Source organism: Pelobates fuscus, chromosome 7 (genome assembly GCF_036172605.1).
Source record: "Pelobates fuscus isolate aPelFus1 chromosome 7, aPelFus1.pri, whole genome shotgun sequence".
Taxonomy (NCBI): Eukaryota; Metazoa; Chordata; class Amphibia; order Anura; family Pelobatidae; genus Pelobates; species Pelobates fuscus.
The window spans coordinates 62186634-62211667 of NC_086323.1; the positions used below are offsets into that span (position 1 = coordinate 62186634).

A 25034-nucleotide genomic window follows, 5' to 3' on the forward strand; every position below is an offset into this window, starting at 1 on the left:
TTTAAAAATCAAATACTTATTTCAGGAACACAATTGCAGATTTGTAGCAAAAGCTATTAAAAAAAAAACAAACAAACAAAAAAACAACAACTATAAAATGCTTTCTTACTAACACATAGCTATGGCTTGTTGCTTAGCAACGAAATCTCCGAAGCAGGAATTTCCGGTCCTGCGCAGTGAGCCGCCTGATGCCAACCAATGGAATCTGGCCAGGGGCGGGAGGGAGAAGCCGTCCCCCTGTCAAGTCTACGGGGGCAGCTGGAGCACAGTCAGAGCTGGCGATGGAGCCACATCCCGGGACACCGAGTCTCTCAGTATCTCCGGGCTGTATCACCCCGGGGCAGAGCTCGCTGCTGCCCTCGCTCCCCCTGTCACCGGAAACCCTGCACTTTGATGAAGACGACGACCTGGAGGTGTTCAGCAAGGTAAGGGAAGGCGGGACACCACCAGGGCGAACTGATTACTGGAGGAAAGTTTACTAGAAACCAGGAGTCTGGATACCGGACGCGGCTGTGTGAATATACCAGAAATAAAGAGCTCTCCAGCTGGATGGACATCGTGGTCATACTTTCCATCCAGTGTCTGGCTGAGCTTCATGGGGAGTGCAGTTCGAACAACTCTGTGGAGTTTCAGAAGTTACATATTAACTGCTGTATGCAATTACCAGCTTCTAATGACAAAGTCCCTTTCCTAAAGTCCCCCTATTTATGTATTGGATAGCAAGCAATGCCACGTTGTTATAGGATGAGCTCATATTGAATCATACTTGGGATCTGCTCCCAGATTGTCCAGTTATTTATATATATATATATATATATATATATATATCTCAGAAAAGTGATTAGTGGTTTCTATATTTATTACTACAGATTGTATCACCCTTAGCTGTCAAATACTAATGGAACTGTCACAAGTTTAATGGACCTCTGTATCAAAGTTTGAAATGTCAGTAATTCATTAAAGTTTTGAGTTGTAAACTTTAGATCAAAATAGCCAAGTTGGAAATCTAGGTGATTTTCAGTTTTTTGTTTGTTTTTTTTTATTTTGGCCTTTTTGACTTCCTGATCATTCGGGATTTCAAGTAAGTTGTTTTTGGCCTGGAATCTTAAATTCCCTTTGAATATGTTGAATATCTGTCAAATTTACATTTTTATTTTGCAATAGGGATGTAAACAACACTGACATAAGCAGGAGGGCAGCTAAGGTTGGGCGTTTAGTGTTGTGTGAAGGTAAATACAATGTTAGAACATTGAGGGGAGGCTGTAAATGTTGGGTAAAGTTAGATTTTCAGTGGGCTCTGGGTTAACCCCTTAAGGACACATGACATGTGTGACATGTCATGATTCCCTTTTATTCCAGAAGTTTGGTCCTTAAGGGGTTAAAGCCTTCCAAATAATGTTTAAAGTTACCCAAGCAATTCTTATTGATGCTGCAGACTAAAACTTCCATGATTACCAGGCAGGTACTCTTTAACTCTAAGTCCCTGCAACCCTCCCAAATACTGTAATTTAAAATATGGGTACAAAGCTTTACCCAACCTGATTATGGTACTGGGTACAACAGACCTCTATTTTAATGCTTCATTATAAATTGTTCTACAATGTATCTGCTGTGGTTTTAATGTGGAAGAAGAGATGTGATTGAAAGGAAAAGGTAAAGGAACACTCCAAGCACCATAACAACTAAAACATGCAGTGTGTATTGGTTCCCCACCCCCATGGAAGTTGTCAAACTATTTGCTAACCCTTTGATTTCTTGCCAGGGGCCTTTCTCTGCTGGAGCCAAGCCTAGGACTGCAGAGCTCTACTATAAAAGAAAAGGGAAAAAAAAACTAACTAGGAGCTTCTGGCAATCACTGGTGGAAGTGTCTGGAGCCCAGCAGACCCTGAGCAAGAAACCATACTGTTGAAGGCGCCAGGGAACAACTGGAACCATTACCACTACATCATATTGTAGTGCTTGTGGTTCTTGGAGTGTTCCTTTAACAGTTTAAAAATAGAATCTTTATGCTGAAGGAAGATGTATATGTGAGGTGGTCACACTGTTAACATTGGCATCTGGTGTAGATCATAATTCCTTACATCTGGCAATGTGTAGGATGTTTTCTCTACGAGGTGGTTTTGAAGTTTCTTTGGTAAACTTGGCAACCAGTTCATTTTCAAAAAGGTGAGTGAAACTTTATAAGAACTTTAGAAGTCATTACTATTGATTGGATGAAAGGTTGGTATCAGGGCTACTTAACTCGATCAGTATGTCTCTTGTGGTACTAGGAAATATACTAAGAATTATTATTTAAAATAATAAATCATGTTTGCATGATTGTATTAAATTTTATTTATGTATTTTGCTGACCTATTGTAGGTAAATATATTCCATTTTATTTATGTATTTTGCTGACCTATTGTAGGTAAATATATTCCATTTTATTTATGTATTTTGCTGACTTATTGTAGGTAAATACATAAATAACATTTACTTTTTTTTTGTGGCCATTTTTCAATGATATTGACATGCAGTTAATTCAAATATGTCACAGATGCACCAGTCCCCCACGCAATGTATCTGTATCCTACACATTGACTTAATGGATTAATTAAAGCACCATAACGACTTAAGCGGTGGTGGCTGGAGTCTTTTTGTGCCGCGTTTCGATATCATTTGCTATTGGAGGTGTCGGGGAGGGGAAGACCCAGGTAAGAAGGAAAAGGGTTATGTCCATTACCAGGGAACGTGGCCATGCCATCATAACCACTACAGCAGGCTATAGTGATTTTGATGCTTGGATTAACTCTTTAAGGGCTCTAATAGACTGTAGTCCTTAAAATATGGTTTAGTTTATTTTTGTGTCATTAAAATTGGGTGTTCTATTTGACAATTAATTAAAACTATTATAAATGTCACTGATGAGTCACAAAATAACTACTTTATGTTTAAAAGCTTTCTTTGAAGCAAAACCAAAGTGCTACGAATGCAAAAGCTGTGTTGAAAGGGTTAAAAACGCTTTGTCACTTACCCGGTTCCATTGCCAATGTCGTGCTGGGTCGGGCAATGTAAAAGGGAGTGGGAGTGGGGCTAATGCTCATGTGTGGTGATGCTGGATGTGCAGCGTCATTTAGGCATCCAAAAGTTGCTAAACCACCTGGAAGTGCCTCTAGTGGCTGTCTGGTAGAGAGCCACTGGAGGTGGAGGTAATTATAATTGCAGGGTTAAACTGACCAGGGGCACTGCACCTAGATCATTTTAATGAGCTGAAGTGTTCTGGGTGCCTATGTGTCCCTTTTAAGCAAGAGATTTTGTTGTCGTTGATCACTTTACTTGGTGTTCATTATACACAATTACCATATGATCCTGCCAATACCACAGAAGAGTTTGATGCTACAGATTTTGATACATCTGTTTCTATATCATAGTCCTGATGGTTTCAATATTATAGCGGTTCTCATTGATGATATGCTTCTGGTATCATTGAACACAGTTGCAGGTACAGCTCATTATTTTTAGACAAAGTTTTGATTTATATTACAAGACAAAGACAAATGTTACAAGACAAGGGTTTGATTATGTTACAAGATATTATCGCACCCTATTAATTTTAAGGGCTGTTTAAAAAGTGCAGCAAGCAGAGTCTTTCATACAACCTTTATTTGAAAACCAATACAGCTCATTGCTATTGATTGTTGTTATATCCCTACTTTAGCAAATTATATTTAAGCATCTCCCTCTTTGTCTAATGCTGCATGTGGGAGAATGGCGAGAGAAGGGGGCTAAACACAGTGAGTTGACTATTGTGCTTACAAAGCAAATTACTCTATTGACTGGCATGTGAGTTAGGCATTGGAAAAACTGCTAACCTTGTTTAACTACTATACTGTGGCATAACTGGTTCACTGCCCCTTTATGTCATTGTTTATGCAGGCTTACCATTATTGAAATGTGCCTACATTTTACATCTCTTTTAAGCTTTTGTTTCCAATTTGAAAACACAATCACTAGTCTTTCTCCCTACCACCATTAAAAGCCATCATATTTAGATTGTACATTATTTATTATAATTATTTATACATGATTGAATTTCCAGCTCAGCCGAGTGTTGATGAGAATTAGCCAAAAGGTATCTCCCCAGCTGTGGCTGAATTTCAGGTACCGTTATCCTCAATCAGTATATGGTTTTAATGTAAACTTTCTTAGAGTCATGGGACTTGCAGTTAAAGCACAACTTGAACATGTCTTGTTCTGCTAGAACTTGATATGACTTTGAGAGCTATGGATTTCAAAGACGTTATAACTTTTTTGAGTTTTTTTGCATAGGACATCAGTGAACCTCTTAAATTAGTGATGACCCACATTAAAACCTGCTCAGTGGTGGAGAGATTCATGTCATACGTAGTTAGTAAAAATCTGTGGTTTGAAACCTTGCTAAAAAGAAAAATCTCAAGTGTGGTGGCATCTATAGAAACTGGTTCAGACATGTATATTTAAAATATACTTTAGATATTTTAAAAGGTCGTTTAAAAAAAAAAAAAATCAAGATCAGCTCAAACATATTTACTTGCAGTTTTGTATCGCATCTTTTAGATGCAAATAAAACTACTTTGTTGTCATAGCAGCAGAAAGAAAATTCTTAGATGCTTCGGTTTTTCTATGCATTTAAATCTGTTGTGTTTTAACATTTGATGTCACATGAGTTACACCAGAAATTTATTAAACTTGCTCAGCATTTGTAAACTCTTCGCTGTGCTACAGGGATGCACTCTTATTAGTACCGGTATATTATATCTAACTGGGAAAAGATGAAAATCCTAGATTTATGAGCCATTTCCAAATCAGAACATGCTATAGCAAGAAGGTAAATACTGTTGTTGTCCTTAAGGATTAAGTATTCCTGACACTACCGATCCCTCTGCCTCCCCCCTCCCTTGCACCCCTCCAACCCGGTAAATTAAAAACCCTTTATTTACTTACTTGAACCCAGGTCCCTCAACGCTGGGTCGAATTTCCGCCCCTTCCTCCGTCCCGCAACGTGCAGGGTTTAATGCGCATGCACAGCAAATCTGCCACTGGAGGTCCTCATGCAGAGCGTAAGGACATCCAGCGTCCGATAAAAGACCAAAAGTCCATTACGATTCCAGAAGCCCTCTAGTGGCATTGAGGGCAGACTTAGAGCTGTTTTACACTGCAGAACTTGGTGAAAAAGCGACACAGCACCCAGACCACTTCAATGAGCTGAAGTGGTCTGGGTGCCTACAGTGTCCCTTTTTAAAGAGAAACTATAGGCACCCAGCCCACTTCAGCTAATTGAAGTTGTCTGGGAGCAGTGTCCATGTCCCACCGGGTCCTGCAATGTAATTCAGGTTCTGACGATAACCCACATATAACTGAGGAATTATATTTTTCTACTGCACATTTAGACTGTATATTTGATTTACTGCACAGTTCTATTTAAAATATTTTTTTTTTGTTTTATAAATAAATGTTTGACTCAAGTGGAACAAGTGAGTCAACAAATATTTTTTAACATTTTGTTTTTCTTTAGACGTGCACTTTTTGCAGTGTATAATATACAATGCAGTTCTTTGTTTTGTATTTACCTCCCATGTTTTGAAAAGGACTTTTTTCTTTTTTTCTTCTTTGTTTGAATATGTGGATTGAATATATGTTGCTATTATAAAATAAAGGCAGGGCTGCCAAAGAAAGGATATCTTATCCCGCAGCATTGTGTACTTTGCCCTGGAATCTCTATTCTCTCTCTGTTCCAAAGATTGCCTCTATTACTGATGTGACCAGAAAAGGAAAGGGTTTCACCAACAGGACAGTGTTGAACAACACTGATTTTAATGTTTGCAAAGCAGTGAAGGCATATTGCAGTACATGAAGATATCTTTTAACTTGTAGTTAAAACTGCAAAGGCAGAGCTTATTTGATTGCAAATAGGGGGCATAAATAAGTGTGTGTGTATTTAAAAACTTTTTTCTATTATTATTATTATTATTATTATTATTATTATTATTATTATTATTGGAATTTCTAACTATATTGGCATGTGACACATCTATGAATGGGATGGCTTTGGTGTGTTCATGTGTAATCCCAATTTGTATGCATTGATGCATATGCATGAATACTGTGATCCTGATTAAATAGTAACTACTTGGAGAAGACAGTGCTTTACTGTTATCAGTGATCTCTCTGTGATAAGGTCAAGGGTTTGATACGTGACTCCACAAAAAAGCAATTGTTGCATTATGGAAGCAGTTTAAATATGTGTTTTAGTGTAAAAGTAGTTGTATACTGTGGCCTTTGGTTGTTTGAAAGGGATACTATAGTGCCAGGAATACAAAGCTGTATTCCTGGCACTACAGCTCCCCCTAGGTTTTCTATGAAGTTGTCTGGTAGACCGCCACTGCAGGCAGTCTTAGTGCTGCAATGTAAACATTTCAGTTTCTCTGGAACTAAGTGCGATAGGGACACTGTACCCAGACCACTTCAATGAGCTGAAGTGGTCTGGCTGCTTATAGTGTCCCTTTAACTAAGCAACATTGACTGTTCAGGGCAAGACCACTTTCTGTAGTAACAGAAATACTTGGAAGCAGGTGCATAACACATGACTATAAATAATTACGTGTCACTGGAAACCTATTTTACAGTATACAAATAGGCCACTGTATTGTTAGAAGCACACAAAGCATAAATATACACTAAATATAATTTCTAGAATAGTAAGGGCAAGCAGTGTCAATAGGCACTCAGTAAATCACTCTGTGTGATTCTCACCTCATTCGTATAAAGAGTTAATCAAAAATGTAAATGTTCGTGTTTCCATCAATATTTTACTTGTAAATGCATTGTATTCTTACTTAGTCATTAACTAAACTATGAATTGTAAACACACAACAAAGAAAAGGGAGTGTGGTCACTACAGTGACAAAAGAAGAATATATCAAATTCACCTAGTGCAGCAAAAGTGTAGAATGCTGCTATGGTTCATCAGCAGCAAAATGTAACCACAAAAACAGGCGTAACATAATGAGCAGCTCAGTAGATAAGGGTATTTGTACACTGAGGAAGGGACAGGGGTCCTTTCCACAGTTGCGGAAAAGGCCTTTGACCAGTTGGACTGGTGGTACATGCTTCTTACTGTACATACCATGAGAAATCAATACTCTGAAGTGGTTTTCAATGAAAGACGTTGTCAAAAAAATTATATATGTTGGAAGGCCACCTGACCTGAATTTGTGGGAGGAGTTCTGATCCTATATAAACCCAACCCCCCTACTTACCTTTGTCGTGCAAGCTGTTTGTCTTCTCCATAGCAACCAGCACTTCCGCTCCGTTGTTCCCGCCAAAGTCAGTCTCCAGCAAGCAGTCCCTCGCCAGCAGCTCCTGCCTCCATCTTCCGTGCCCGTCCACCGGCTTCTACCAGACTTCCCTACTCGCTACCCGGCTTCCGGTCATGAGACCGGCACGTTCGGCTATTTCCCACGTTCGGGCCTAAAAATGCGGGGACATTACTTACCTATTCGTGCAATCATGCTGTTCGTATACTTCGGCGTTCATGCGGCTTACTGCCGAACGCGGAATACACACGCTTTTGTTTTTCGTTGAAGTCAATTTACCGTAAATACATACTTACCCTACGTTCGTCTGTTCTTTCGTATGTTTGTACAGCCGAACACGTTCTAACGTCTTTTTCGTGCTACCTTTTCGTTAATTTACACGTTACAGCCTGCAGCTGATTATTCAATTGGCTTTCGTTTAAATCCTTTCGTATGTCCCATTTACCGAACGCAGGAGTTCTTTCTATTCTAGTACACGTGTTCATTAGTTTAACCGAACACAAGAGGCTGCAGTTTTTAAGTTTACTAATCCAGTTATGCCATTTACTTAAACCAAGCACTCACATTATTTTATCCTATATGATATTACGTTTTAGTATATGGCTCTTAAAGTCACCACTGGTTAAAATAATGTGTTTCACAATTCCCGTCCATGGTCACATAATTGTGGGACACCTATTTTCACAGGGTACGTTCTTAAAGGCACAGTTTGGCCACTTTTATTGCTATAAATTACGTATAAAATACACCTCCAGGCATTATTATCTAACACTGCGGGGCCTTAGTTTATTGTAATTTCACGAATGTATTAATCTTCTATGCATCTAAGGTCATTACGCTCATAGGTTAAGCCCATACGGTCCTTTGTCATAACAGGCCATTAACACGATTTAAAACCTCCGTTCCTTAAAAGACCTTACACTTAGACTGCATATGTTTTTAGCTTCTATTACTTTCCTCCAAACAGTCTTCAAGAAGTGGTTTCCTGTACCCTGTATTATTGTTTCAGGTAAGTAGGTTTACCAGTTCTTTTTCCCTTGAGGCCTCATTCAGCCTCCACGGCCTCATTCAGCCTCTCCACCTCCCAAAGTGGGTTCTAAACTTCAAACATACCAGGTCTGAGATTTCTCACTACGATTTGAACATCAATTACTCAAACCTACAGCATCTCGACACTAGTTATTTTAACCGTACATTTCTTGTCTATTGTTTCTACATTTCTTCACTCTGGCCTGTGTCATTCCCGGAGTTTCATTTTCAGGTATTGTAAATCTTACTCACTACAATTAATTTCTCCTCAAGGCCTCACTTCGTCTTCGTGTCATGTAAACATCACAAGTGTGGGAACCCCCGGGGGGCTTGTCTCTTCTTACGGACCCACGTTCAGGTCCCTCATCGTACACTGGTTCCTACGTTACATTTCATTACTACTCTTTATCCATACGTTTGACATTTTTACATTTGACATACCAGAGGCACGCTTCAGGCCCTCTAGCATCTACATTACCCTTAGGATATCTTCACCATACCCATTCCCTACGGAAGCAAGTATATATCGAAATCCTCCTGCGCATTGACCAAAGAAATAGGACTATACTCAAGGTTAAGTATATACATACGTTCCATTACACCATTCTAAGAGACAAGCCCCATCAGGCTAGTGAACTGGCATTGAGGGTTAGGCTCTGGCCTTAGCTATCATAAGTAATACAATGGTCCCGCGAGGTCTATACCCCCACCTCATACACGAAGGTTCAGCCCCACGAACAAATCATAGTTGGCTACCTCGCTCGCCCTTCTTTAGGGCTACAGCTTGGGCTTCCCAAGTCGCGGCCACACATTTTGAATCTCTTACGGTCACCAAGAGGCCAACATCCTGCCACCTCGTTCAAGTGGCCACAAAATTCCCTCGGCTTAAATCATAGGTAGAGCCTCTCTACGCCACTTAGCACTAGCAGGGCCTCACCTGTCACTCTGTTCTAGGTAAATTTTTCACCTCCGCATTCGTTAGCAGGCCAGTTTTATGAAGGTCTCATCCCCACCTTTACGACACCTTACTTATCCAAATCATTATTTCTTTTCAGAATGTCACGAGAATCCATCCCAATAATCTTTTTCTGTTGGTTGAAATACCCATATTCAGGTGTCCATCAGTCATCCACTATCTGGATAAATGTTTTAATTTAATGGGTTCCCAAACACCTAACAGTGTTCACACCACCACAGCCCCCCACCCCCTTTTTTTCACAACACTCTGGGTCCCTCTGTCACCAGGGAACAGTCTGTCCCTCTTCCAGGCTTGCTTTATGGGGCATAATATTGGTCTCCACTACTGTCCAAGCCAGTCTACCAGACGATCTGCCCCGCATTAGGAACGGATTCCTCCTGCTCCTCCGGAGTGTTGCGCACAATAGGAGGGGGCTTCAGTCCTGGTGTAGGTCCCTCAACTTTGTTGTGCGTATGATTATGCAGGGTTGGCCTCTTGTCCCTGGGCTACTAAAATTTGCCCCACGAGCTGCCAACACCTGCCTAACCATTCGGGCGATCCAGCCAGGGCAGTTTTACACATTGGAGTAGTTTTTCGGCCGCATGGATTAGGATCTCTTTGTTCATTCCCCCACTTTCAATACACTCACTTTAAATTCACTCAGACGCGGCAACACACACAGGGTTGGCAGCCTTTTTTTTATTTATTTATTTATTTTTTTTTTTTTAGCAACCACTCGTTAGGGATGCCTGGTCCACTGAGACGGATGCCTTGCCAGCCCACTGAGAGACCTCTACTTTGTTGTAGATCTACCCTTCCGTGGTGGCCTCCCTCACATGGGGTCATCTTTGGACCGGCAGGGCAGTTAAATGCTGCTCTGACAACTCCGCAGCCTGCGATTTCATTGGCAAGGGCAGTCATACTCGCCGCCACTGTGCCTGATTCGCGGGCTGATTTGGCAGGCAGAAACCCCTGAGTTCTTTCTAATCTACATTTTTCATTCCCGGTGTCCACTACACAGCCGCTGACACTTTTTCACGTTCTCACTTTAAGGTCTTCTTTCAGGCACTCCCTACGACCCCTACATACCATCCAGGATACCACCATTCCATGAGCTAATCTTGGACTAAGCACACAATTTCACCACGTACAGGTGAGCACGCTTCACGCAGTTTCACGACTACTCCATCACTCACGCCAGGGCCTTGTATATTGTACATGTCATGATTAGAGTTTGCTTGAATCAAGACTTTTGCAGTTAAAATATGATGGGTTTTTTTTTGGGGGGGGGGTTTGGGCCTCTTTCTCCAAACCTACAAATCAAGTATCTTACTTAACCTCCTATGCTGTCACTCCACGTAACATCTCCAAGTTCAACCACGCACTATCAATCCTAATCCACTACTTCACGTCTAAACCTTCTATTAAGGTGGAGCTACATCATGGCCTCCTTCACAGGTCTCTATCGCAAAATGCTGCATTACCAAGGCCTCAATCAGTGTAAAAGCTTCTGTAACGGCACCCCCAGGCAAAAAAGGGGTTAAAAGCCGTTTAGTAGATCTTCCCCTTCCAGAGAACACCAAACTCCTGAACTGGATACAAAATAGCACTCCACCTCCCGAACTGGAACCTCACTAATAGCTGCTAGCAGACGAACAGGAAAAGCAGACAATCAGCTTACACTCCTGGCAATCAGTCTCTAACAGCATACAGTAAATCCCCCTCCCCCCCCCCCCCCCCAAGAACGAGACAAGGCTCCTTGTTGAGGGTCAAGCAGTGGTCTGGTTTGTTATGGGCTACCCGCCCAGTATTTATGCAGGTCTCACACTTGGTGGACACTCCCCTAGGGGACCAAACGGGAGACTGTAAGAAAAGACAGACCGGTATCAATTTAGGACATACCGTCACAATACTTTCCCACAATGCATCCTGGCTTCCTCCCTTCTGCCCTGGAGATAATTGAGAAGTAATTCAATTATCTCTCAGGACAGAGACAAGACTCCATTATGCACATGGTGAGCACAAAGCATTAAAATACTGTAAAATACACAAAGTCACATGTTATACATAAAACACAGACATGTCACATATCCCCAGATAGCTGGGATCTGAGCGCACAAAACTACCGAATAGCGCTCAGATCCTATTCACACAGTTCAATTGCCATGGAGCCAAAGTCTTTAATTACACGAATAGGCTCCATGGCATAGCTATCTGGGTTAACACATTCACATAACAAAAGTACCGGATGAACCTGTGTTCGGTTCAATCGGTACGAATAAAAACCAGGAGGCGGACGGCTCAGCGGTGTTCGTGCAAATACGTGTCCGTTTTTAGATACATGGTGTAAGCGCTGAACACCGCTGGCCGCTCGGGACTTTTAAAATGGCCGCCACCACGTGTTCCGTAAACGAACAAAGACCACCCTGTATTCGTCAATTAAGCTGCGGTTAACCGCAGCTTCAGGGAGGTAAATTGGCGGCACACTTCAGCTCCCAGGTCGATAAAATCTACCGAACACCCCAGCAGAAAGGCATGAATAAGCCTTTCTGCAGGGAAAATAAAGTATTTTAACCCCTTAAGGACACATGACATGTCTGACACGTCATGATTCCCTTTTATTCCAGAAGTTTGGTCCTTAAGGGGTTAAAGTCTGGTCCATAGTCCAAAGGCAGCAGGCGGGCAACCAGGCTTCTCCAATGCAATGTGGCAAGATTGCTCTCGTCACAGCTCCTTACAAGCTTTCAGTACACACGCTGTGTAAACTTGCATGAAGTGACATGTACAATATACAAGGCCCTGGCGTAGCAAGTGTGTTAAAAAATTATAAGCTTAGTGTCATGTCTACAAATGCTCGCAGTTTAGGGAATAAGATCCATGAACTTGTGGCAATAATGGCAACTGATAGTGTAGACATGGTATAATGAGAAAAATGACTGGGACATAGCAATACCAGGGTACTCTTTATATAGAAAAGACAGGGAAGGCAGGAAAGGGGCCCTGTATGTGAAGGATAGCATAAAATCTAGCCTAATAAAAGTTAGTGAGGCGAACACAGAGTTCGTTTGGGTTATGTTAGAATTTGGTAATCACACAGTAACTCGTGTAGGTGTGATTTTATAGGCCCACAGGACAAATTGAAGAGTTAGATATTCTACTTGTTGAGGAAATGGCTAAAATGACAATGAAGGGGGAAGTTATCATCATGGGTGACTTTAATCTTCCTGATGTGAATTGGAAAACAAAAATAGCTGCTTGTGCCAGGAGCACACATATTCTAAACTCCCTACTGGGATTGTCTCTAAAACAAGTCGTTGAGGAGCCAACTCGTAAAGAGGCCATACTAGATTTAGTGTTAACAAATGGAGATTTGGTATCAGATATTACTGTAGGTGAAAGTTTAGGATCCAGTGATCATCAGTCAGTGTGGTTTAATATAAGAACAGTGACTGAGTCACACCACACAAAACCAAAAGTTTTAGACTTTAGAAAAACAGACTTTTCTAAAATTAGAATATGTGTAAAGGAGTCATTATCAGACTGGAGCAATTTAAATGGAGTCAAAGAGAAACGGGATTATTTAAAAGTTGCACTACTGATGGCAACAGAAAATTGCATTAGGCGTGTCTGTAAAAGCAAATAATTCAAGAAACCACTGTGGTACTCCACAGATGTGGCCAAAATAGTAAAAAACAAAAAGTTAGCATTTAGTAATTATAAGAAAACCCAGAGTGAGGAAGACAAAATGATCTATAAGATTAGACATAAAGAGGCTAAGCAAGTTATAAGAGCTTCCAAATCACACACAGAAGAGAAAATAGCACAGTCAGAAAAAAAGGGGCAAAACTTTTTTTAGATACATAAATGAGAAAAGAAAAGTAAAACAAGGATTAGTTAGATTAAAAACAAAAGAAGGAAGGTATGTAGAAGAGGATAAAGGTCTAGCTGACTGCCTCAATGAATATTTTTGTTCGGTATTTACAGATGAAAATGAAGGAAAGGGACCTCAGTTAAGAAAAAGGATAAATGAGTCATTTATTACACGTGAGTTTACAGAGGAAGAGGTTCTAGTTCAACTGTCAAAAGTAAAGACAAGTCAATGGGACCTGATGGAATACACCCAAAGCTATTAAAAGAGCTTAGTGGTGTACTAGTGTACACGTACATATATACGTGTGTGTGTGTGTATGTATGTATGTATATTACTATCAGTTTAACTAACTATTTCCGTCTACAGTATTCAATCCCTTTGCCGATTCTTCATAGTTTATGGTTTACTGAATGCCTCTGATAGATTTCTGACTGAAGAGAAGTACTAGGCAAAGTAAGAGAAAAATAAATTGGGTGCAAGATGATAATGAGAATAGACAAGAGCTCAGATAGCTTGTACATAGGTTGGTCGCCGATCTTGTGCTATTACAGAGAGAACCTGAACTATTTGCACATCAGAGTGATCCCACCAAAAAGGGCTGTACAAATCCAAAATTCCCCCTCTACAAGAGACGTATAGCAGACCCAGAAGATAATTTGCAGCCTTGTAAAGCATCAGCAATGTATAGTTGATACCTATCTAGGCTCAATGAGCAAGGGGTCAATTTCTTTATTTCCCTTATGGTACCCTTTTGGGCATCCCCAATTTTATAATATGCAAGTGCACATATATTATCCTTCTTATCCGTCTCCCACATTCAGTCTCCTAGTTCTTACAATTATTTTAGTATAAAATGATGTGTTCTTCAATTTTAAAGGGTAACTCTCTTGGTAGGGCTCATGTGCAACAGTGAAAACATAAACATTAGTGCAAATATGTTTTGGTAAGTAGTATAAGTAATAAGTGTGATTAAAAAAAAAAAAAATAGTATCCTGATTTGGTCTGCAGTTTTGTTCCTTTACCCCTTGTTGATAAGTATACACATCTAAACATGTTTTAGTTTTTTCTAAACATATTTCTAACATCACCCATTGGTTTTGTGTTTAGTTAGAAACACAGTCACCACCAGGATATTTGAGAAATTTATAAAACCTAGCGTTTATTTCATTTATAAGGTAATCACATACCGCTTTGACCACAGAACATACATTTAAAAAATGCCAAAGTCTAACAATAACAATGGCTCATTCTCTGCAAACATACCAGTTACTGGTGAACCAGGTCAGGGCATTCTTGTCATTATAATCATTACAGTGTGCTATAGAGGCAGTAACCTTTTAATCCTTGCATATCTTAAAAAAAAAAAAAAAAAAAACAACCTAAAAATACAAACCATAGTGTAGCTCTCAAGTGAGCTTGAACAGAAGTATATTTCTAAAGCATTTTTTATTGGGTGGTCAGTGACCAAAATATATAAATACATTGTTTGACTTCTTACGCTGAGGGCTTGCCAGAGCACTCCTGGAATTATAACCAGTTCAGTACCCTTAAGTGGATATGATGCTTGTAGTATTACTTTTAGTGAACTTTTTAAAAGTACTAGTTTCCCTTTTAATGAGATTACGTCTTCGTTGTGAATGCTAGTTTTGGTTCTTGACCTTTTGAATATTTTGCGTTTAATATAATTGTTATTAATTGCTACTATTTTATTTTCACTGTATATGTTTTTAATGTGCAATGTTGTATTGTAAATTTTCTCCAGGTCAACAAGATATAAATTCTAATCTAGAACTTTCAGCAACATTTTATACCTGGGATAGCTATATCATTTTGCTAATACTTTGCGAAGTTTAACTTACTTTAGCGTTTTATAACAACTAATTGTGTTTTGCTCACGTGGAATAACAATATTGCATTGGAAAATATATTTTCTTGCTTTCATTCAGTAGCTTTTACAGAAAAAAGCCAGAAGGTGGAGATATTGCACTTCTGGGCAGTGTTTTTCTGGCTATACTAGCCTATTTGGAAAATGTAAGGCATGACAAAACATTATAATAGTAAATCTTCCTATTCCTTTTAATGAGGAATATGTCTTCACAATATGACTGTTCATTATGGTAAACGTTAAAAACGGACAAATATAAATGCAAGTTCCTTGTTTTACGAAACTCCTAATTTTAGACATGAAATTAGTACATTATAAATCCTGTCTATAAAGTCATCACACTGACAAACAAGTAGACTGATATTTGTAGAAGGGATTGCCTTTGGAAACTAGATTCGCCGTAAAACCATGTAAAATGCTTCATTATCTGACTGTGTCTGACTATTTTATAGTGTAATTCAGCTGGAAATGGTATTTATAGATGGCATTAAAACTGTTTTCAATTGAATAACATATACGAACTGTGATCATCTTTAATTTTAATTTTGGTATCTCCTTTTTATTTATATTGCTATTCTCTTGGTAATTAGGGCACCATTTTCCAGTAGCAAATAATGTACTTAAAACACAATATTCTATTGGTGCTGTTTATTTTTAGTTGGAGAATATGCCTTTAATAATTAGAGAGTGTAAAAATATTTATAAAATGGCTAGTAAATATTAATGCAAAGAAAGATTGAATATTAAAGAGATTTTATTTGGAAGGGGGAAAAGCCTCGGATTAGCTTAGACCAATTAACGAACAACATAGGGCAAGGAGGGGTTAACTTCCCGAATATTATAAGTCATTATAAAGCCACTATTATATATCATACTCAGTTATTGGGCAACAAAGATTCTGAAAAAAATGGCTGGTTTGGACTAGAGACCCAATTATTACAAAGGAAGGAACTACTTAAATATCTTTGGCAACCCAAGAATATTGGAAAGGAAGTTAATACAATATTAAAACATTTATTTAATAAAAAATTTTGGGAATTTTTTTTGGCTTTATGGAGATAGAATTACTGGAAGCCCTAATACCTGACTTAAAAATAGATTCTTGGAAAGATCGGAATATTCAAATCCTGGATGATATAATAATAATAATAAGGGACAAAATGAAAGATGTTTTTTTAACTTTGTCTAAAGAATTTGGCCTTTCTCAAGTAGAGGCCTATCAGTATTTAAGAATAAAGTCTTTTGTAAGGAAATCTCTTGCCAAGGGCAATTAGTGGTCTTATAAAGTAAATTTTTGGAAGCGAAAGTCCCAGGAAAAATATGGCTAATTGTTATGCTCTGATAAGATCGACTCCAAAAGATATAATGTCTAAGCAAATAAAAAGATGGGAAAAGGAATGTAATTTAAAAATTGATCTCAAGATATGGGGTAATATGGTGTTAAAGCTAAAAAAAATATCCATAATACGATATTGTTTGAGACGCACTATAAAATATGTTATCGCTGGTATCTAGTGCCAAGTAGATTAAACAGAATTGACCATAATGAGTCTGACATTTGTTGGCAATGTGGGAGTGAAACTGGAAGCTTGATCCATATTTGGTGGAGCTGCAAATTAATTGAGAAACTATGGGATGAGGTTTTTAGAAGATTACCGTATATACTCGAGTATAAGCCGAGTTTTTCAGCCCATTTTTTGGGCTGAAAAACCCCAACTCGGCTTATACTCGAGTCAAGGTCTGTATTATGGCAATTTGCATTGCCATAATACAGACCGGGGGAGAGGGGGGCTGGCAGAGCTGTACTTACCTGTTCTGCAGCTCCTGTCAGCTCTCTCCTCCTCCGCGCCGTCCGTTCAGCACCTCGGTCAGCTCCCAGTGTAAGTCTCGCGAGAGCCGCGGCTCTCGCGAGACTTACAGTGTGAGCTGATAGAAGGAGCTGCACGGACGGCGCAGAGGAGGAGAGAGCTGACAGGAGCTGCAGAACAGGTAAGTACAGCTCTGCCAGCCCCCCTCTCCCCCCCACTGAACTGCCACTGGACCACCAGGGAAGGAGCCCCCCTCCCTGCCATGTATCAAGCAGGGAGGGGGGACGAAAAAAAAATAAAATAAGAAATAATAATAAAAAATAATAATAATAATAATAATAATAAAAAAAAAATAATAATAATAAAGTCTACAACTGGAGTGGGCGGAGTAACTGTTATTATTTATTTATATAGCACAGTAACTGTCAATGTTGTTGCCCAAAGTGCTTCACAGTTACATTAAAACATACAGTTATAAAAAAATGAGCAGGTGTAAAATGCTTTGTCTATGACATCACTTGCTGCTGCAGCCTGGCACAGGTCAGAGTATTTTTGCGGTTGCCATCTTCAAACGGTCATATTTCTAAAACTATAAATCCTACAGTGAAGAGCTTTATATTGTGAGAATCACAAGACCCAGACCTACATTTTGATGTATAGTATGTCTCTGAGATATTAACAATGAAGGCACAGTCGCAGTTTAGAAATTGCCCTTCAAATGTGAGCTTTGCAGAGTGGAGTTTCAATGAATGTCAATGGAAGGCGTGAGTTGCAAACAAATGGTCATATTGTGAAAACTATAAGGACTATGGCTTAGCCGTGGACATTTCTAGTGGCAGCAGGGATAGCTGAACGTTTTGATATAAGATTTGTGTAGGTGGGCCTGAAAATGAGGGAGTGGTGGCAGTTTAGAAATCATGTCCTGATTTTTCAGCTTTTGCCAGCTCCCACTCTAGCTTTGCCATTCATTCCTATGGGACAAATTTCGCCACAAGAACGACGATATTCCGTGAACCATTCGGCGAAACGTTCCACAAAGTAATAGCAATCCGATCGGGAACAATCTGCACGTTTTGGTATATTTTTGTCTATGTAGTGTAAAAACTGTGGGAGGAGTTAGGGTGGCAAATTTGGCTATAATAAGAATAATAAGAATAACTAGAAAAGCTACAATTTCTGGGGAAATTGTGTGAAGTGTTCTTGCCTCCATCAGTAGTCTACAACTAGAGTGGGCGGAGTAACTGTTAGTATTTATTTATATAGCACATTTAATTGCAATGTTGTTGCCCAAAGTGCTTCACAGTTACATTAAAACATACAGTTATAAAAAATTAGCAGGTGTAAAAGGCTTTGTCTATGACATCACTTGCTGCTGCAGCCTGGCACAGGTCAGAGTATTTTGGCGGTTGCCATCTTCAAACGGTCGTATTTTAAAAACTATAAATCCTACAGTGAAGAGCTTTATATTGTGAGAATCACAAGACCCAGACCTACATTTTGATGTATAGTATGTCTCTGAGATATTAACAATGAAGGCACAGTCGCAGTTTAGAAATTGCCCTTCAAATGTGAGCTTTGCAGAGTGGAGTTTCAATGAATGTCAATGGAAGGCGTGAGTTGCAAACAAATGGTCATATTGCGAAAACAATCAGGACTATGGCTTAGCCGTGGACATTTCTAGTGGCAGCAGGGATAGCTGAACGTTTTGATATTAGATTTGTGTAGGTGGGCCTGAAAATGAGGGAGTGGTGGCAGTTTAGAAATCATGTCCTGATTTTTCAGCTTTTGCCAGCTCCCACTCTAGCTTTGCCATTCATTCCTATGGGACAAATTTCGCCACAAGAACGACGATATTCCGTGAACCATTCGGCGAAACGTTCCACAAAGTAATAGCAATCCGATCGGGAACAATCTGCACGTTTTGGTATATTTTTGTCTATGTAGTGTAAAAACTGTGGGAGGAGTTAGGGTGGCAAATTTGGCTATAATAAGAATAATAAGAATAATAAACTAGAAAAGCTACAATTTCTGGGGAAATTGTGAAGTGTTCTTGCCTCCACCAGTAGTATACAACTGGAGTGGGCGGAGTAACTATTATTTATTTATATAGCACATTTAATTGCAACGTTGTTGCACAGTTACATTAAAACATACAGTTATAAAAACATTAGCAGGTGCAAATGGCCCTGTCTATGACATCACTTGCTGCTGCAGCCTGGCACAGGTCAGAGTATTTTGGCGGTTGCCATCTTCAAACGGTCGTATTTTAAAAACTATAAATCCTACAGTGAAGAGCTTTATATTGTGAGAATCACAAGACCCAGACCTACATTTTGATGTATAGTATGTCTCTGAGATATTAACAAGGAAGGCACAGTCGCAGTTTAGAAATTGCCCTTCAAATGTGAGCTTTGCAGAGTGGCGTTTCAATGAATGTCAATGGACTGCGTGAGTTGCAAACAAATGGTCATATTGCGAGAACAATCAGGACTATGGCTTAGCCGTGGACATTTTTAGTGGCAGCAGGGATAGCTGAACGTTTTGATATAAGATTTGTGTAGGTGGGCGTGAAAATGAGGGAGTGGTGGCAGTTTAGAAATCATGTCCTGATTTTTCAGCTTTTGCCAGCTCCCACTCTAGCTTTGCCATTCATTCCTATGGGACAAATTTCGCCAGAAGAACGACGATATTCCGAGAACCATTCTGTGAAACGTTCCACAAAGTAATAGCAATCCGATCGGGAACAATCTGCACGTTTTGGTATATTTTTGTCTATGTAGTGTAAAAACTGTGGGAGGAGTTAGGGTGGCAAATTTGGCTATAATAAGAATAATAAGAATAATAATAATAATATATATGTGAGATAACATTAAGTGGTCTTGCTATGCAAGAACACTTAATAATAATAATAATATATATGTGAGATAACATTAAGTGGTCTTGCTATGCAAGAACACTTAATAATAATAATAATATATATGTGAGATAACATTAAGTGGTCTTGCTATGCAAGAACACTTAATAATAATAATATATATGTGAGATAACATTAAGTGGTCTTGCTATGCAAGAACACTTAATAATAATAATATATATGTGAGATAACATTAAGTGGTCTTGCTATGCAAGAACACTTAATAATAATAATATATATGTGAGATAACATTAAGTGGTCTTGCTATGCAAGAACACTTAATAATTTAAAAAAAGGGGGTATAAGGACCACTGTGGGAGGGGGGTATAAGGACCACTGTGGGAGGGGGGGGGGGGGTATAAGGACCACTGTGGGAGGGGGGGGGTATAAGGACCACTGTGGGAGGGGGGGGGGTATAAGGACCACTATTGGAGGGAGGGGGTGGGATAATGACCACTATTGGAGGGAGGGGGTGGGATAATGACCACTATTGGAGGGAGGGGGTGGGATAAGGACCACTATGGGAGGGAGGGGGGGTATAAGGACCACTATGGGAGGGAGGGGGGGGATAAGGACCACTATTGGAGGGAGGGGGTGGGATAAGGACCACTATACCACTATGGAAGGGAGGGGGGGATAAGGACCACTATCGGAGGCAGGGGGGTGGGATAAGGACCACTATGGGAGGGAGGGGGGGGAGAAAAGGAACACTATGGGAGGAAGGGAGGGGGGGATAAGGACCACTATGGGAGGAAGGGAGGGGGGGATAAGGACCACTATGGGAGGGAGGGGGATAAGGACCACTATGGGAGGGAGGGGGATAAGGACCACTATGGGAGGGAGGGGGATAAGGACCACTATGGGAGGGAGGGGGGGGGTAAGGACCACTAGGGGAGGGAGGGGGGGATAAGGACCACTAGGGGAGGGGAGGGGGAAGTAAGGACCACTAGGGGAGGGGAGGGGGAAGTAAGGACCACTAGGGGAGGGGTGAGTCAGGACCACTGGGGGAGGGGGGTGAAGGAACACGGGGGTGGGGAGGTAAGCACCACTGAGGGAGGAGGGGGGGAGGTCAGGACATATGGGGGGGCAAATATCCTTGCACCGGCCCTGCACACACTGCATTCATACACTGCATTCATACACTGCATTCATACACTGCATTCATACACTGCATTCATACACTGCATTCATACACTGCATTCATACACTGCATTCATACACACACACACTGCATTCATACACACACACACTGCATTCATACACACACACACTGCATTCATACACACACACTCATTCATACACACACACTCATTCATACACACGCTGCACTCATTCATACACACGCTGCACTCATACACACACACACGCTGCACTCATACAGACACTGCACTCATACACACACGCTGCACTCATACACACACACACGCTGCACTCATACGCACACACTGCATTCATTATACACACACTGTAAATAAATATTCAATTAATATATTTTTTTTAGGATCTAATTTTATTTAGAAATTTACCAGTAGCTGCTGCATTTCCCACCCTAGTCTTATACTCGAGTCAATAAGTTTTCCCAGTTTTTTGGGGAAAAATTAGGGGCCTCGGCTTATATTCGGGTCGGCTTATACTCGAGTATATACGGTATATGAATGGGATAAAATTCTGATAGAACAATCTCCTATTACGACGCTTCTACATCTTCACTGGCCTGATTTACCATTATACCAACAATTTTTTATTCTACATTCTTTCATGGCAGTGAAGATGCTGATAGCGAGAAGATGGAAAAATACTGAAGTAATTGATTGTAAACATTGGGAGAAACAGCTTAAGTCTCAGATTAAGAATGAGGTATTTATAGGAGGAAAGATATTGTACAAAAATACGAGATGGGGGAAAAAAGTGTCTACAAATCATAGAAATTTAAGAGTAGTTTCATTAATTCACTTCTGATTTATGAAAAGTTTCTAGAGTAAGAAATATATAATATACCCTACGTATGCTGTATCCTAAACCCACTCTGTATGTCCTAAGAATTATGTATGGTAGAAGTAAGTGTAGAGATTGAATGTTTGGTATTTATTGTTGCTTCTGTACTTTTGTATGAGATATGTGTAACTTATTTTTTGTCTAAAATCAAAAAAAAGAAAAAAAAAATAATTTTTTATATATATATATATATTTTTTTTTAGTTTTTTTTTTTTTTTGTTTAGAGAGATATGTAGAACACTTCAGGCACCATATATGTAATGTGAGGTGCAGTAGTTATGGTCTCAGTTGTGCCCTAGTGTGCCTCTCCCCCCTCAGTGAAAATATTTAAACCTTTTTAGGCTACCTTGGGTCTGCCGAGGTTGCTTTTTCTGATTCCACTACTTCCCACAGAGAACCAGAAGCTCTTTGTGTGAGCTAAGCCTGATGATGCCTTGCTTTGCTCATTGGATGAAAATACCAAGCCAATAAGCTAAGCTGGCAAGTTACTAAAATAGTATAAAGACACAATTTATAACTGACATACCATACACTGATCAGCCACATCAGTAAAACAACTTGCCTGATAGAGTATAGGTCCCTCTCGTGCTGCCATAGCAGCTCTGATGCATAGAGGCATGAGCTCCACAAGAACTCTGAACATGTCCTCTGGTATCTAGACATTAGCAGCAGATAATTTAAATGGATGCCATAGGCACACAGACCACTTCATCCCATTGAATTGGTCTGGGGACAGTGTCCCTGTCCCCTTAACCCAGCAATGCAGTGTTAAGACTGCCACTAGAGGCCCTTCCTATTGTTTCATGGAGTTTCAATTTTTTGCATGATGTCCTCAAGTGTCTTCAAAATATCCACAGAAAAGCATTGATTCAATGCTTTCCTATAGGGATGACCTGATGAGTGTGGCACTCGCCACACATGCGCTTTCGGTTCCCTCTCGTGATGATATCGGAGGAAATGGAGCTAGCTCTGAGGTGGCGTAAGGTAAGTGAGGGGAAGAAAGGGTTCCTTTAAGTCCTGCAAGTTGCGAGGTGGACTCCCATGTATCAGATTTGTTGTTCCAGCACATCCCACAGATGCTCACCTTGAAATTTTTGTCCTGTTGCTCAAGCCAATCATGAAAAACGTTTGCAGTGTGGCAGGGTGATTATCACTACCATTTGGAAACACCATTTCCATAAAGGGCTGTACGTTAACTGACATGTACCACATACCTAGCTATTGTTGCAAAGTAATATCCACATAAATGCCAGAATTCAAAGTTCCCCAGCAGAACATTACCCACCGCAAAACACAGTCTCTGGCCGCCTGCCTTCTTCCCATAGTGCATCGTGCTGCCATATTTTCCCTTGATAAGTAAATGTGCACACACCTGACCATCCACCTTATCTAAAAGAAAACCTGGCTTATCAGACCAGGCCATCTTCTTTAAATGCTCCATTGTCCCTTTTTTTTTTTTTTTGGTATAAATTTATTTTACGCAGGTACAGTCATGAGATTACCGTAGGTACTGTCATGTGATTATTGTGGACATGCAAGTCCCCTGTATCAATAAGTTGTGACACGCTGATCATCAAGTCATGTTAAATGAGGAATATGCAAATCAAAGTGGGGGGGGGGGGGTTCATATGTGTGGATGGTCTAGGTGGTTGTGTACCAAAGGGCGTGCAGTTAATATGTGGTTTATTGTATGCCACTGGAGGTCAAGCAGTGTTGTGTGAGGTTGCAAATGTTTGACCACTGGGAGCTTGGGGATGTTTCCATAAAGGAACTGTATAGGAAAGATAATGCACTCCAGGGACTTCTAAGTTGAATGAATAAAACTTAGCTTTTATTAGAAGTCCCTGGAGTGCTATCTTGTACTTTTGGCTATATATATATATATATCTATATCTATATCTATATCTATATCTATATCTATATCTATATCTATATCTATATCTATATCTATATCTATATCTATATCTATATCTATATCTATATCTATATATATCGTAGCCTGTAATTGTGGGAGGGGTTACCCGGCTATAAAAGCTCAGGCCCCACGCTAGTTCAATACTGGAATAGCTGGGTTCATTCAGAACCTTTGTACTTCCGGTTCAAGCTCGCTCCCACGTGATCCGCGCCGGTCTGAGTGGAAACCCTGATCGATTTTGTCCCGGCGTCTTCCGTGCCCGGCTTCAAACGCTCCAGCCCGGCTTACTCCCGTGGTCCCCGGCAAACTCCCATCCTCCTCAGCCATACCCTCGGCGATTGCAGTACCCAGACATATACTTACCTACTCCAGGTTCCAGAACCGTGAGTCTCATCCACACCACTCTCAGCCAGACGCCTGGTGGACATTTTTACTGCACACACCTGTTCACTAATAACTTCGATTGTATACTTACCTTACCGCTCGGTACCTCATTCACCTTATCTTCCACCCGGGCACTTAACCTCCAACGCTGGCCGTTAACCGGCCACCCGGCAATAGTAACAAATCAGCATACTGTCAATCACAGGTCGGCTCACGAAGCCCCCTGGTGGAGGAATAGATAATACTCGGTTTACTTCCCCTATACACAACGGCGGCTCATAACGACCCCTGGTGGCAACACATCATATGACACAATGTTAAATGCATTATAAAAATATGTCTAATCCCATTCCCCTTGCTTTTCTTTCTGCTTCAGCACCAATCTAGAGTGTTACCATATCATGTTGATTACTCATTATATGTTTATGATAAAGGCTTATTTTAGGTTGTCCCACGTCACCAACACCTATTTACGTTACCTGTCATCTACACAGGTAGTTTCCAAAACCATTCCACGGTCACAGCTACACCTGAACCGTCTCAGCCTTACACCTGCCTTAAAAACACTTCGTCTTTGGGCACACGGTAAGAAATAACTTATCTAATACCAGGGGTTGTCCCGTACATTGTCAGGTTCTTCACATAAGATCCATGACTTAAACTCCTGACGTCCATCTCCTCAGGATTCACTCCCGGCCCATTCCAATCCTTTTCAACACCTACCCGGAAACTGGGAGCTTTCATCGGACTCCCATTCCTGGCCTATTTACAGGTAAAAGGTTTAGAATTTACGCTTCACTTTTCTTAAACCATATATTTATCTAAGAGGATACAAAGGATAACTTTTAGCTTCATCCTCCGATAACCCAACTGGCGTTCAAGCTATCTTCTAAAAGACAACTCCAGTATTTAAAGCATTACCAGGTAAAATAAAATAAAAT

General features: G+C 40.2%; 1 protein-coding gene across 1 annotated transcript in view; it reads left to right on the top strand.

Annotated features, from left to right (window-relative positions):
• The first annotated feature begins 206 nt into the window (after positions 1-206).
• Positions 207-25034, top strand: part of SNX7 (sorting nexin 7) — a 118988-nt gene continuing 94160 nt past the window's right edge. Inside the window, exon 1 of the mRNA XM_063428341.1 lies at positions 207-425. Coding sequence (XP_063284411.1) covers positions 282-425 — 144 coding nt within the window. The 5' untranslated portion in view covers positions 207-281. The remainder of the gene's footprint in view (positions 426-25034) is intronic.